This window comes from Halichondria panicea, chromosome 10 (genome assembly GCF_963675165.1).
Source record: "Halichondria panicea chromosome 10, odHalPani1.1, whole genome shotgun sequence".
NCBI classification, from domain to species: Eukaryota; Metazoa; Porifera; class Demospongiae; order Suberitida; family Halichondriidae; genus Halichondria; species Halichondria panicea.
Genome location: NC_087386.1, coordinates 1,727,127 through 1,739,346, shown reverse-complemented (window position 1 = coordinate 1,739,346; position 12,220 = coordinate 1,727,127). Strand labels below are relative to the sequence as shown.

The 12,220-nt window shown below is 42.1% G+C and overlaps 4 protein-coding genes across 6 annotated transcripts; 1 reads left to right on the top strand and 3 right to left on the bottom strand.

Annotated features, from left to right (window-relative positions):
* The first annotated feature begins 3 nt into the window (after positions 1 to 3).
* Positions 4 to 1,369, top strand: LOC135343325 (uncharacterized). The gene has a single exon (XM_064540334.1). It carries the CDS (start codon positions 96 to 98, stop codon positions 1,188 to 1,190), a length of 1,095 nt encoding a protein of 364 aa, XP_064396404.1. The 5' UTR covers positions 4 to 95; the 3' UTR covers positions 1,191 to 1,369.
* A 162-nt stretch (positions 1,370 to 1,531) lies between these two features.
* LOC135343329 (autophagy protein 5-like) lies at positions 1,532 to 4,474 on the bottom strand. Its single transcript, XM_064540337.1, has 9 exons — positions 4,252 to 4,474; positions 3,726 to 3,856; positions 3,407 to 3,485; positions 2,999 to 3,073; positions 2,765 to 2,849; positions 2,526 to 2,623; positions 2,090 to 2,150; positions 1,978 to 2,034; positions 1,532 to 1,797 (listed from the first exon to the last, which is right to left on the bottom strand). The coding sequence occupies exons 1-9, from the start codon at positions 4,363 to 4,365 to the stop codon at positions 1,664 to 1,666; spliced, it is 834 nt and encodes a 277-aa protein (XP_064396407.1). The 5' UTR covers positions 4,366 to 4,474; the 3' UTR covers positions 1,532 to 1,663.
* A 795-nt stretch (positions 4,475 to 5,269) lies between these two features.
* Positions 5,270 to 7,542, bottom strand: LOC135343320 (class II receptor tyrosine kinase-like). Its single transcript, XM_064540326.1, has one exon. The coding sequence runs from the start codon at positions 7,330 to 7,332 to the stop codon at positions 5,482 to 5,484; it is 1,851 nt and encodes a 616-aa protein (XP_064396396.1). The 5' UTR covers positions 7,333 to 7,542; the 3' UTR covers positions 5,270 to 5,481.
* Positions 7,543 to 7,932: 390 nt separating this feature from the next.
* Positions 7,933 to 12,217, bottom strand: LOC135343318 (class II receptor tyrosine kinase-like). 3 transcript variants are annotated; one of them, XM_064540323.1, is made up of 5 exons: positions 12,020 to 12,217; positions 10,777 to 10,863; positions 10,350 to 10,712; positions 9,956 to 10,288; positions 7,933 to 9,790 (listed from the first exon to the last, which is right to left on the bottom strand). In XM_064540323.1, exons 2-5 carry the CDS (start codon positions 10,835 to 10,837, stop codon positions 8,037 to 8,039), a joined length of 2,511 nt encoding a protein of 836 aa, XP_064396393.1. In that variant the 5' UTR covers positions 10,838 to 10,863; positions 12,020 to 12,217; the 3' UTR covers positions 7,933 to 8,036. The 3 variants fall into 3 exon arrangements, with proteins under 3 accessions (XP_064396393.1, XP_064396394.1, XP_064396395.1); XM_064540324.1 differs by having other exon boundaries at positions 7,933 to 9,784; XM_064540325.1 differs by having other exon boundaries at positions 7,933 to 9,736.
* Between the last annotated feature and the right edge of the window lie 3 nt (positions 12,218 to 12,220).

Genomic DNA, 12,220 nt, shown 5'->3' with positions numbered 1-12,220 from the left:
CCGCCCTCCTTTTCACCAAGATATTGAACACGTGTTGTGTATTTCATGACTGACCTTCTTTTAGGAATAATCATAGCCATTTCTAGTTGAGCTCTATGTCTAACAGCACCTCGATCAGTCCTGTACCACCAGAGGAGAAGAGAGCAAAAATGTCAACTGAAGCACCAGAGGGAATTCTTTATGGGATGGGCAACCCGCTGCTGGATATTTCTGCTGAAGTGCCTGCTGACTACCTGGAGAAGTACGGCCTAAAGCCCAACAATGCCACACTGGCCGAGCCCAAGGATTTGCCCATTTATCAAGAGATAATCGATAAGTACAGTGTAGAGTACATAGCCGGCGGAGCCACACAGAACAGCATTCGAGTTGCCCAATGGATGCTAGGGAGACGATTCGCCACCAGTTATATTGGGTGTATTGGAAAAGACAAATTCGGTACGCAGCTCGAAAAACAGGCAACCAACGACGGGGTCAAAGTTCAGTATTGTGTTGACGAGGCGGAGCCGACAGGAACGTGTGCCTGTCTGATAACAGAGAAGGTACGATCCCTCGTCGCTAATCTGGGTGCGGCTAACAAGTACAAGGTGGAGCATCTCCGGGAGGCTGAGAACTGGGCACTAGTCGAGAAATCCCAGTTTGTTTATATCGCCGGTTTCTTTTTGACTGTTTCCGTGGACTCGATACTTGCTGTGGCTAAACACTGTGCCGAGACCAACAAGTATTTTATGATGAACCTCTCCGCTCCGTTCATCAGCCAGTTCTTTAAAGACCAACTCCTCTCTGTACTTCCATACGTTGATATCTTGTTTGGAAACGAATCCGAAGCCGAAGCTTTCTCTCAAGCTCAAGAGTACGGCACTAAAGATCTCAAAGAAATTGCTCAGAAAATTGCCGCCCTCCCAAAAGAGAACGCTAAGAGAGAGCGTGTGGTCATCATCACACAAGGTGAAGACCCGGTGTTGCTATGCAAGGAGGGCAAGATCACAGAGTTTCCTATCACCCCGATAGCGCCTGAGGATATTGTCGACACGAATGGTGCTGGTGATGCGTGGGTGGGAGGATTCCTGTCTCAGCTTGTGATTGGTCGATCGCTCGATGAGTGCATACAAGGTGGACACTATGCTGCCAACGTGGTCATCAAAAGGTCAGGGTGTACTTTCCCAAGTCAAGTGGACTTTAAACTCTCTTAGGGTGTATATAACAGCTTTTATTTTTTGATGGAGCTTTATTTTGTGGATTTACAGGTACTTGTTGAATGATTATTTTATACTACACAATATATAATTATGTGATTTATTATGTTTTTGCTCATCTGTGAATTTACATATTTATGTGCAGGCTGATGAATAAAATATTGATATTGAATCTAGCTAGATTTGTCAGTGTTTATTTATTATCCCACGGTTTAATAGGTCAAGCATGAAGTCACACTGCATGTGAAATAGCCTCGTTCCCAGGCCTATTGTTCTCCAATTTAACGCTAGGTCACCTCGTAACGAGACTACATGTGAATAAGCCTTGTGCCGGTAAATAATTGAGACAATTATTATAATAATTATGTGAGCCCTATACAAAGCTAATATAAAGCTATAATTACACTCACACAAACAGACAAATTAAAAGACACACACAAAATCAAGAGAGTCATGCAGCAGCACAAAGCCTAGGTAGTTTCTGGAGTGTCTTTAGGGACAATACAAATGTGTAAGAAATTGTCAGGGTAACTGAAATGTTCACTGAGCCATTGCAGTGGGGTCACTCCGGGTACCTCTGTGCCGTGGATCATGGCAGTGTGATCTGCAGGGGATAATAATTATTGTAGTCAGATGTGATCAACTAATACTAGCTACGGATAAAAGTACTACTGGATGAGAGCTAATAGGTAAAGGTCGCCTATGTGGTAGTAAAGGCAGCATAAAACAAGTAAAGGGTAGTGTAATGTGGAAACATCAATTGAATATTTAGGGATAGACTTACCGGGTGACAAACTTCGATGCTTGTCGTAAAGATTCAGCAAATCAAAAAGTGTTTGAGCTATAGTAACGGAATAAACATAGAGTATAAGCACATACATGTAAGCACTATGTACCTTTGCCCTCTGTTTCCGAGGAGACTGATGTGATCAATCGTTGGTAAGTGGGACTGCCTTCCTGTGATGACAAGACAAAGCAGATAATATTATATTTGCAATACGCAATCCTTGTACAATATAATTATAACAACAACTATTACTTGTGATTGTAGCATACGTATCAAATCACCATTGCATCAACAGCTGTGTTTGTACCGTCATCCATCACTAATGATCGCAACACTTTCCATATTTAAAATAGGGTCATTTATAAGCAGAGTGAGGAAATCTAATGGCCTGTGGACCTAATGACTCATAACCAAAATTCATACTTGCAAATAGGAAAGGCTTCCGCTAATATCATGGAGAGCAAACACACAACACTTAGTGATGCAGTCTACACATTGATTAGTGTAATCACATGGCTTAAGTAGCACAGTAATGGCCGACTGACCTTATACACACAGAAGGGTATGTAGCGGAATGGACTTTTGTCTCCTCTTATAGTTCGCATCAGCTTCTTGTTCACAGTCCAGAAATCAGTGAAATTATCTGCACAAGAATTAACAATTAACAACGATATCACAAATCAAAAGTACAGTGGGGAAAATATATTTCCCCTAACGGAAAGTAGAAACATTGAGTGGTATGACTTTTGTACACTGGTAGTATACGTGTAGTATGCATACTTACTGTGTTTGAATCCCTCCCACAGCTGGCCGACCTCTTGGGGGGTCATGGAGTTCATGACCTCTGACCTGTGCTTGAGAGTGTCCGCCTACAACAACAAAATACATGTTTTAAAAGAGCTATAGGAGGCCCTACAATAAGCTCTATCACAGCCATTGGACTTTAAAAAGCAGAGGATTTGGACAACCACAAAACTATGAACTACAAACTATGAACCAAACAATAGAACCCACTCACCTCTTTGACTTTGGACCTGACGTGTGACTCGAGTGATTCTTTCTGATAGTGAAGCAACGAATCCTCGGGGAAATTCTATAGAGAACGAAATAGACAGAGATTAGATCATTCACCATAGCTACTGATGTGACAGTGGCTACACCAAACTAACAAAGTATGTGTACTGGTAGAATGGTAGAACAGTGTTTATTCACCCACTTTGTTTTCTTACCCTACACATTATCTTAAACATCCACCCATGCGGTATACGTGTATATTTACTGTAAAACCTGTCTAGTGGTCACCCTTGGTCATGGCTGTTAATAAAAAGGTGGCAGAGGTTCTAATTGAGAATTTGGGGTCTATTAACCTGGCTGTATTATAGAGGGTGACCACAAGTTTCACTGTGCATACACTAGCTGGACGTACCTTGAAATGCACAGTGAGGGTCCAGGGTAGTCGACAGTTCCGCCCATACAGGTCATACAAGACGCCCACCGGATAATGCCTGCAAAACACACACACACATACATGTATGAGTATCACAGCACCTTACGCACAGCTACACTTATACATCACACACACACGCAAGACTCTAAATGCCAACAATGTTGAGACATGTGCCCTGACTTCAGGGATAAATAGTGTATGCTAAAAATGAGATGGGATTCGATGTGTGTCCTATACAATTCACACAGGGGTTCTAGTGTACATATAATGCAGTCATAGTGACACATAGGGTGGGCACCATTTAAGAGGCTGCTCTTCGAAGGACAGCCACAGTTCGTCAGCCCCCGGTTGGAAATCAGCAGCTTTGGCAAACAATTTCTCGAGTTTTTCGTACACCAGAGGAAAGTAGCTGATCCGCGGAATCATTATCTGAAGAAAACGAATTCATTATGGGAATGCAACTCAATGTGTGTTGGCGTGTGTGTGTGTGTGTGTGTGTGTGTGTGTGTGTGTGTGTGTGTGTACGTGTGTGTGCATATCAAAACAATGCGTATCTTATCTTATCGGAACAGGAGGCTTATACGGCACCGGATGTGGAAACGCCCTAATTTTTGATACTTTTCCTTAACTAACCCGAACCCCTCCCTTCCATAATTACATCCGGTGCCGTATATGCCACTTGGTCCATCTTATCAACCATTCCTAGTTTACGTACTGTTATGCTCATCATGTCAGTGCAGTATGTATACCATGGATGCAACCGTGGGCCTAGTAAATGTACATCAACAACTGTTAGCTATAGAGCTATAGAGATAGCTACTCACATAGCAGGGCTCTGGGAGGTTGCTCCTATTGAAGCTCACTTCCTCGTCATCAATTGAGAAACACACAGGCACAGAGCCGTCCCATACCTCCCTCTTGACTTGCTCATCATCCATTCTGAGCACCTTATAGCCTTGGATTCCTCTGATGGATGGTTAGCTAGCTACCGAAATCTCACTTGGCTGCGCTAGCGCTGTGCACACAAGGAGGAGGCGTGGTCTTTCATAACCTTTGACCCTAAGATTAAGAATCCTAGCCTTATCCCCACGCCCACTTCCCAGACCAATTTTTCCGAAAATTTAGACCGCGGCCTGGAATGAAAGCCATAATAGCCATGCTTTGGCGCATGCGCAGAAGGATGGCCACATGGACTAAATACAGAATTAGGTGTGTATTATTGGTTATGATAAGCTCACTCCATTTTTCCCTTTAGGATTTTCCAAGACGCTGTTTAGACTGGTTAGACTAGACTGGCTGGCTAGCGGGTGGAACAGAATTTTCCAATGGTTATTGCCTAGGTGCTATGCTGTAGCGTCTAAGTGAGTGTGAGTATTTGGCAACTATGATGCACTTCTACGAATTGTGTCTAAAGGTCTTGGATCCCAATATTGCATCCCATATAGTGCAATAGATATTGCATTTTCACCGTAGTGCTATAGTTGCTGGGTGGTAAATCCAATTGTTCAATTTCATGTCTCCACCACCTGTGCAGTACACTAATTTTTGATTCTACAAATTGTTTTAATTGTGTACTGTATTTCCTCGATTCAATGCCAAGCTGCAATCAACACCTGATCTCGATTAAGCACCACAGGGGTTCAAATGTCAGTCTCTCGATTAATGCTTTGTCGTCATGTCCTAGCTGAAACCTAGTAACTGCACGATAAACACTCAGGTGTTTAATAGGAAATAGGAGATAGCAATACTACGTCGATTATGTTTGTGTCTATCTGCTGAACCATTACCCAGCCACTTAAAAGTATAAAAATCTGTTTTTGTCACTGGTTACAAGGTTTAGACTTTGGCATTTGTCTAATTGAATCTTAAAATGCCGGGAAAAAATACAAAATACAAGCTGGAGTTGCCAAGATGAATAGTAAACAAAAGTGAATGCAAGGTATGTTAACAATGACATATTACTGTGTGAATGTGTAACTGTATATATTATTGCTTTGAAAGAGAATCCTATTTCTGTGTGATCTCTCATATGACTTGTTGTTCATATAATATAGTTAGTTCTGCTTGCTGAGTGTAGTGTAGGTTAAGAAAAGTCGAGAATATATCTCTTCAAAATCAGCCCTCATATTTGGCTCGTGAATCCAGCAACGCATCATTACATCGTACACATCTCTAGGACAAATATCCGGCTTTTGTAAAACCTTTCTTCCAGCCCCTTTCATTGTATCAGATATGTAATCTTCGTCGGAAAGCTCGTAGTAAGGATCTAGTTTAGCCATTGTGAACAGCTCCCACAATGTGATGGCAAAGGACCAAGCGTCAGATCTCGTGGAGAACTTGCCATAAAATGATTCATAGGCCATCCATCGAATCGGAAGGATGATCCTCCCTTGAACAAGGTAGTATGATGTATCATACAAGTTTCGACTCATACCAAAATCGGAGATCTTTACAATGAAATCTCTTCCAACAAGACAGTTTCGAGTGGCCAAATCACGATGTACAAATTTGTTCTTGGCAAGATAACGCATTCCACTGGCCATCTGCACCCCCATGTACAACAGAACAAGTGGGGTAACTTCTTCTTCACCCAAAGCATCAATAGAATCAGATACCAACGTCTGCTTCTGTAAAAACTCGTGCAAATCTCCTTTCTCCATATACTCCATCATTAAGAAACTCTTATCACAAGCACAAACTCCTAGCAACCGTGCCACATTCGCATGCTTCAATTTAGACATGAATTTGATCTCGTTCTGAAAATCTTCTCTTAGTTGCACGTCAGCATCCTCCCTTAACTGTTTAATAGCCACTAGTAGACTCCTGCATTTGTCGTTGTTCTGTCCAAGCTTTAGATCCTGTAGGCTCAGTCCGGTAGTTGCTGCCAGAACAACTCGCCCAAACCGTCCCATTCCGAGGTCTTGAATCTCAACAATATTTCTCCTCGTTACATCAGTGGGTCGGTCATTTTGCATAATAGGTTTCGGCCTGTCGTATATAGGTGGGTATGGGAGAGCCTGCACTCGGCTTTTAACGCTTCCAGAACGGTTGAACATCGAAGGGGTCAAACTCTCACTGTAGATCAGACTGTCCTCTTGTTTCCCCCCTCTGGGTAGGGTAACTGATCGTGGTTGTTGATAGTCATTCTGATAGCTCACGGACCGATTCTTCCCAAGAAATTGATGGGCGCTGAGAGAGGAGGTTAGACGTTCTTCTCGGATTGAAGCAGTGATACGTGGTTCTTTATACGAGCTTCTCTGTGAGTAGTGCCTGTTTTCTATTTTGTATTGGTTGGTGTTGCCGGGGTTTGAGTGGATTTGCAAGCTTTGAGTGAATCTATTCTCATCACCATCGATTGAATCCAGGAAATCGTGTTGTGCAGCAATTGGTATATCGTAAATTTGTGTTTCCTCATCTCTTCGAGAGAATGGTGTAATTCTTGGCGGAGGTGCAAATGGTCGAAATGTTTTGGGAACGTCTATTGCAAATGCCGATATCTCTGCTGGTTGTGGATGGTTACGTTCGTCTTTGACAGGGGATGGTTTTGGGGCCTCCACAATAGTTACTTTGACAGAGTTCTTTCTTGTCTTTGGTTCCTTGGTCGAATTTCTCACAGTTGAGCTTCTAAAGATTTGAGCGTAAAGTGGTTTTGCTTGAACAGTGGGCCTGCTAACTGGTTGTCCATTCTCAATTCGGGCTGATCTTTTTTTTTCGTCTTTGCTTCTTTGACTTATAAAGCAGAGAACTACTATAGAAGATAAAATGAGAATAATCAGAGCTAGACCTCCGACAATGGCCGAGACGATGATCACAGAAATTGGAGAAGAGTCATCAGTGGGGGGAGAGTCATTGTTGCTCATCATGGGAGCCATTGTTTCAAACAGTGAAGAATTCGATATTGACATTGTATATAATAGAACAATTAGTTGTAGATAAGTTCTATTGTCTGTACAATGTACTGCTAAGATTTTGTATAGTTGCTATCACTAAACTTTAGTCTAAAGAAGTTTTAGTGAGCATCCACAATTGAGATACTGAATCCACTTTGTCTTAGCTAGCTACTTGGACAGACCATAGATATCTATGGACAGACTGAGTTGTTGTAGTATTGCATGCAGAATGTTTGTGACAAACTTCCTGTTGTGAGGGTTGTCCCTTCCCCTGAGGGCATTTTGTGGCTGCTCTGTTTACAAATAAGGGTGCATGTTGATTCTGGAGTTGGCTGCTAATCAAGTTTACGAGCATATGTGTGGTTATTGTCAGTGTTTCCTAGACACCCTATAAATGGGCACCTTTCTAGTCCAACACTATACGTGTATTTGCCCTCTATTAGCACCTGTTATTTGCTGAAACAATGCCAAGTAACCATATCAACACACCCACGTAAGAACAGAACATGCTACATATTGATACGCTGTTTGGACATAACATGACTTTATAACTTTTTTACACAAAGAAATTGCTCAGCTTGTAATAAGAAATGATTTGCGTAATAGTTAATGGTATTTTGCCTGACGAATGATAATAGGTACATAGACATCATATTTAGGTATAAAACACAAATTGTCTATAGATAAAGTACAGAATTCATTACAGAGTAGAGTGCTTTTTATAAAGCCTGTCTAGTGTAGATCATAAATAGTCTTGAGTAGATTTCCCCAAAATCAGCTCTCATCGATGGTTCGTGGACCCAGCAACGCAGCATGATGTCATACACCTCTTGGGGGCATCTCTTTGACTGTATGGGCAGCACTCGATCTGGACCTCGAATAGCGTCAGCGATAACCTCCTCATCAGTCATGTGATCATATGGGTCGACTTTACCTAGCGTGTATATCTCCCATAGCACCACTCCGAAAGCCCAAGCATCTGATTTCACCGAGAACTTTCCATAAAAGGTTTCACATGCCATCCATCGAATAGGCAATACAAGAGTGCCTTGTACTCGATAATAAGCGGACTCGTAGAGGCTTCGACTCATTCCGAAATCTGAAATCTTGACGACAAAGTCTTTTCCCACGAGACAGTTTCGGGTGGCTAGATCACGGTGCACGAATCGGTGTGAGGCAAGGTAGTGCATCCCGCTAGCTATCTGGACTCCAATATAGAGGAGGATAATTGGAGTGACCTCATTTTCTTGCAAGCCACTGATTGTGTCGGGCATCAGTTGCTGTTTCTGCAGAAACTGATTCAGATCTCCGTTCTCCATGTACTCCATCATTATGAAAGACTCCGCCCCATGACACACCCCCAGAAGACGAATGACATTGTCGTGCATAAGCCTGGCCATGAACTTGACCTCCTTGTTGAAATTCTCCGTCATACCGTTTTCCGGATTTAGCTTTAGCCTTTTAGTAGCGACTAGAATGCTGATGTTTCGATCATTGTCAGTCTCGCTCAACTTCATGTCTTTCAAACTGAGACCAATGGTTCTGGAAAGAATCACATTTCCAAACTGGCCCATTCCGAGATTTTTCACTTCTTGTATGTTATCATGGGTGACCAATAGCGGAGCCACACCCTCTTGCAAGGGTAGGGGGTCCTCGTATATTGCACTGTAAGGGATTGCTTCCTGGCTACCGGCATCAAATTCAAAATCACTTCTAATCAGAGTGGGATCAATTGGCTCGCTGTAGATTTGATCGTAATCGTGGTCTGTGTTTAAATCTGAAATCGGGATACCAGCATTGTAAATTGGGTACGAGAAATCGGGGCTGCGATTCGAAGCAGTGTTAATCCGAGGCATGGAGCCGTTGAGAATGTCAGCTGGCGAGGGAACGGTGGACATATCGTATGGATTAGGATCAGGAACCGAAGATGGTCCAACAACTATATCCACATCGTCATAGTATGTTTTTTTGGAGGTGCTTTTCCTCGGACTAGGAGCGAAAAACTTTTTGCTTGCTTCTGCTTTGAGTTGTTGTGGGTCGTCATAGTAGGGATCGTAGTTTTCTGTTCTGTGTGGGAGGTCTGGGGTTGCGTAATCTGGGGGGTCTGGTTCGAACGAGTTGACGGAGTTGGCACCACTCATACTTAAGTTTGTGGATGGTCGTGCTGGGAGGGGAGGGGGTGAGAACTTGTCTATCTTGGCGTAGTTTGGGATAATCGCCATGCTACCGTTGTGAGAGCCTCCGTTGCTCGTTGAAGCATACGCTCCGTTCTCTTCGAAATCGTTCACATGTGACGGTAGTTTTCCCATCTTTCTTCGTTTTATACTAACCACCACGATTACTATGACGAGTATGAGGACAATGAGTGCCAATATTCCAGCTATTCCTCCGATTAGGGCGGGGAGGGGAAACGTCGATTCTGTAACAGGTGTAGACGAAGTTATTCCTTGTGTTGTAGGGTTTGTAGCTATAGTTGTTTATAGAAAATGGGTAATGAGTTCCTTATTAATTTAGTAGCAAATCCGTAATTACCTACAAACTATTGTACTCTTTATATTAACATTGAATGGAAATTGCCCGTAAATTGGCAGCTACCCAATAATTATAGCATACAGTATATGCATATAATTATTCTCACCTGAGCTCTGAACAAGTAGTTCAATATCAACAGATTCTGTGGTCCCTATGACACGGCAATTGTACGTTCCAGTATCACTTAAAATAGGGTTTGAGATTGTGAGCATCGAAACTCTCGATGATTGGGTTGAAAGATCTCCAAACTGTCCTTGATTGGCATTTCCATTCATGAAAGTGATCTGTCGTCTATCTTTTCCTGAAGTTATCATTTCTCCATCTCTGAACCATTGCAGTTGATCGTCAGGTCGAATGTAGTTGCTCATATCACATCTTAGTTCCACAAATGAAGCATTGTCCAATATTGTCACACTTGAGTTTATAGCCGTTAGTGTTACTGCATAGTAAGAGATGAGTATGTTAATGGGATCTGCTAGTACCGGCTTAATTATACTTACGTGTCAGCCTTAGCTCTATTGTTCCTTCTATTGGTGGAGAGCCTGGGTTGCGGTCGTCCTGTACACTACATCTGTACACACCAGCATCAGTGTAGGACAGGCCATGAACCAGTAGAGATGTGCTTGGCCCATTTGTAGTAGCATTTATAGGAATTCGTCCTTGTATGACTAAAATATTATTATTTGGACTTTGATTTTCCATAGATACCATTTCCCCATTAGGTAGAGTCCATGTTGAGGTATAATTCTCTTGATGTAGAGTCAATGGTAGCAAATTGAAATCAAGAAGTGTTAATGCCTGTATGCCACCCAAACTTGTTGGTAATGTCTCCAATGTTTCTACTGGACCAATGAATGAGATCTCTGCAGGGAGATAAAAAGTTAACAGTCGAAGTAATCATTTAGTTGTATAGTATAAATTACTTACGGCTGTAAACTGCATGGAGAAGTAGCAAACACAGTAGTGAGTAGATGGCTGGGCTCTTCATTTTGTAGCTTAGCTCTATTGCGAGACCTGCAAATAATGTGTGCATATGTTGGATTGTGCTTTATATACGTAGGAAATCAACAGTCCAAGTGGTCATAGAATGTGTTCATTGCACCTAATAATCACCACACCCTTGGGTTGGTCCAATATGCGTCCAAACAAGGTGGCTGCTAACTGGCATTGGAGCAAAGTACAATGACACTTTACGGTTTCTGTTTTCGAGGTGTTTGGCTTCAATATTTAGCTAGCCTTATGACAGCATGTTTGTTGTAGCTATCAGAGGTAATTAACAGCCGGACTGCATCCTTGTTCTGAAGATTTAGCTGTTAAATGATAATTATAATGATGCATCCCTTTCAGTGTGCATGGTAATATTGAAAGATCAACTGCGCCATGTATAGCTATCGTAATAATAACTACATTCACATTGAATGTTTATTAGTTATCGTATATACATATGCTACCATGCAGTTGCAATTGAAGCTGTGTGTGGTCTATAGCACTAAGTGTGAGCAAACAATTGCCTCTTTATCGAGTTAAGAGTTAAAGATATCTCCTTTTTAGGAGTCTTGAGTCTGCTCTTGAACATCAGCTTGTCAGCTGCAATATTGTGAAGATTTAGACTAGGGTGTGTGGGCTCTAGCCACACTCTTGGCTGGCTGGTAAACAACCGCCTACCAGTTCCATTCTGTGGTTGTGGCGTCTCTCATCAATTAGCCTTCCTCCCTCACGTATTAACCAATAATTGGCTCCTTGTCAACTTAATGTATAGCTTTATCGGCATGCACATAGTGTCCTTTAAATTAATCGGTTGGAAGCACTACAATGCAAGTTCTTGTTGGATTTGTTTTTTCCCTCTAGTGGAAGGTGTGAGGAGCCAACCAGGGTGTGGTACGTGCAATGTCCTCCTAATTGGGTTTGGCAGTGTTGGGTGTGTGATGTACTAAAGCAAAATGTCTCGTTGTTGCAAGACTGCACCTTATACGTATGTATATACATGTGGCACTAGCTGTGGAAATTTCAATGGAGTTGTCTCACTATAATATATATATAGCTATACTTGATTGCTGTAGCTATCACTATAACAATGTGTCCCCTTCATTCTACCCAAACTTTCACTGTTAACTTATGCTGTTATTCAGCATAGTAATACTTGTAGTATAATTAATGAAGCGTAACTCACCACGTATACTGATTCTTGTACACAGTCAGCTAGCAGTTGCAATCGTTTCTGTTATATGGTGGTCTTCTTGTATCTTCCACGTGTCTTTCTAAATTCAAATCCTGACGATGATGCAGCTGCTTTTTACAGTATCTCTCTCTTGACTGTCCTTCAACTGCTCACTGCATGTACTACTAGTGATAGTTGTTAGCTGGCTTGTAC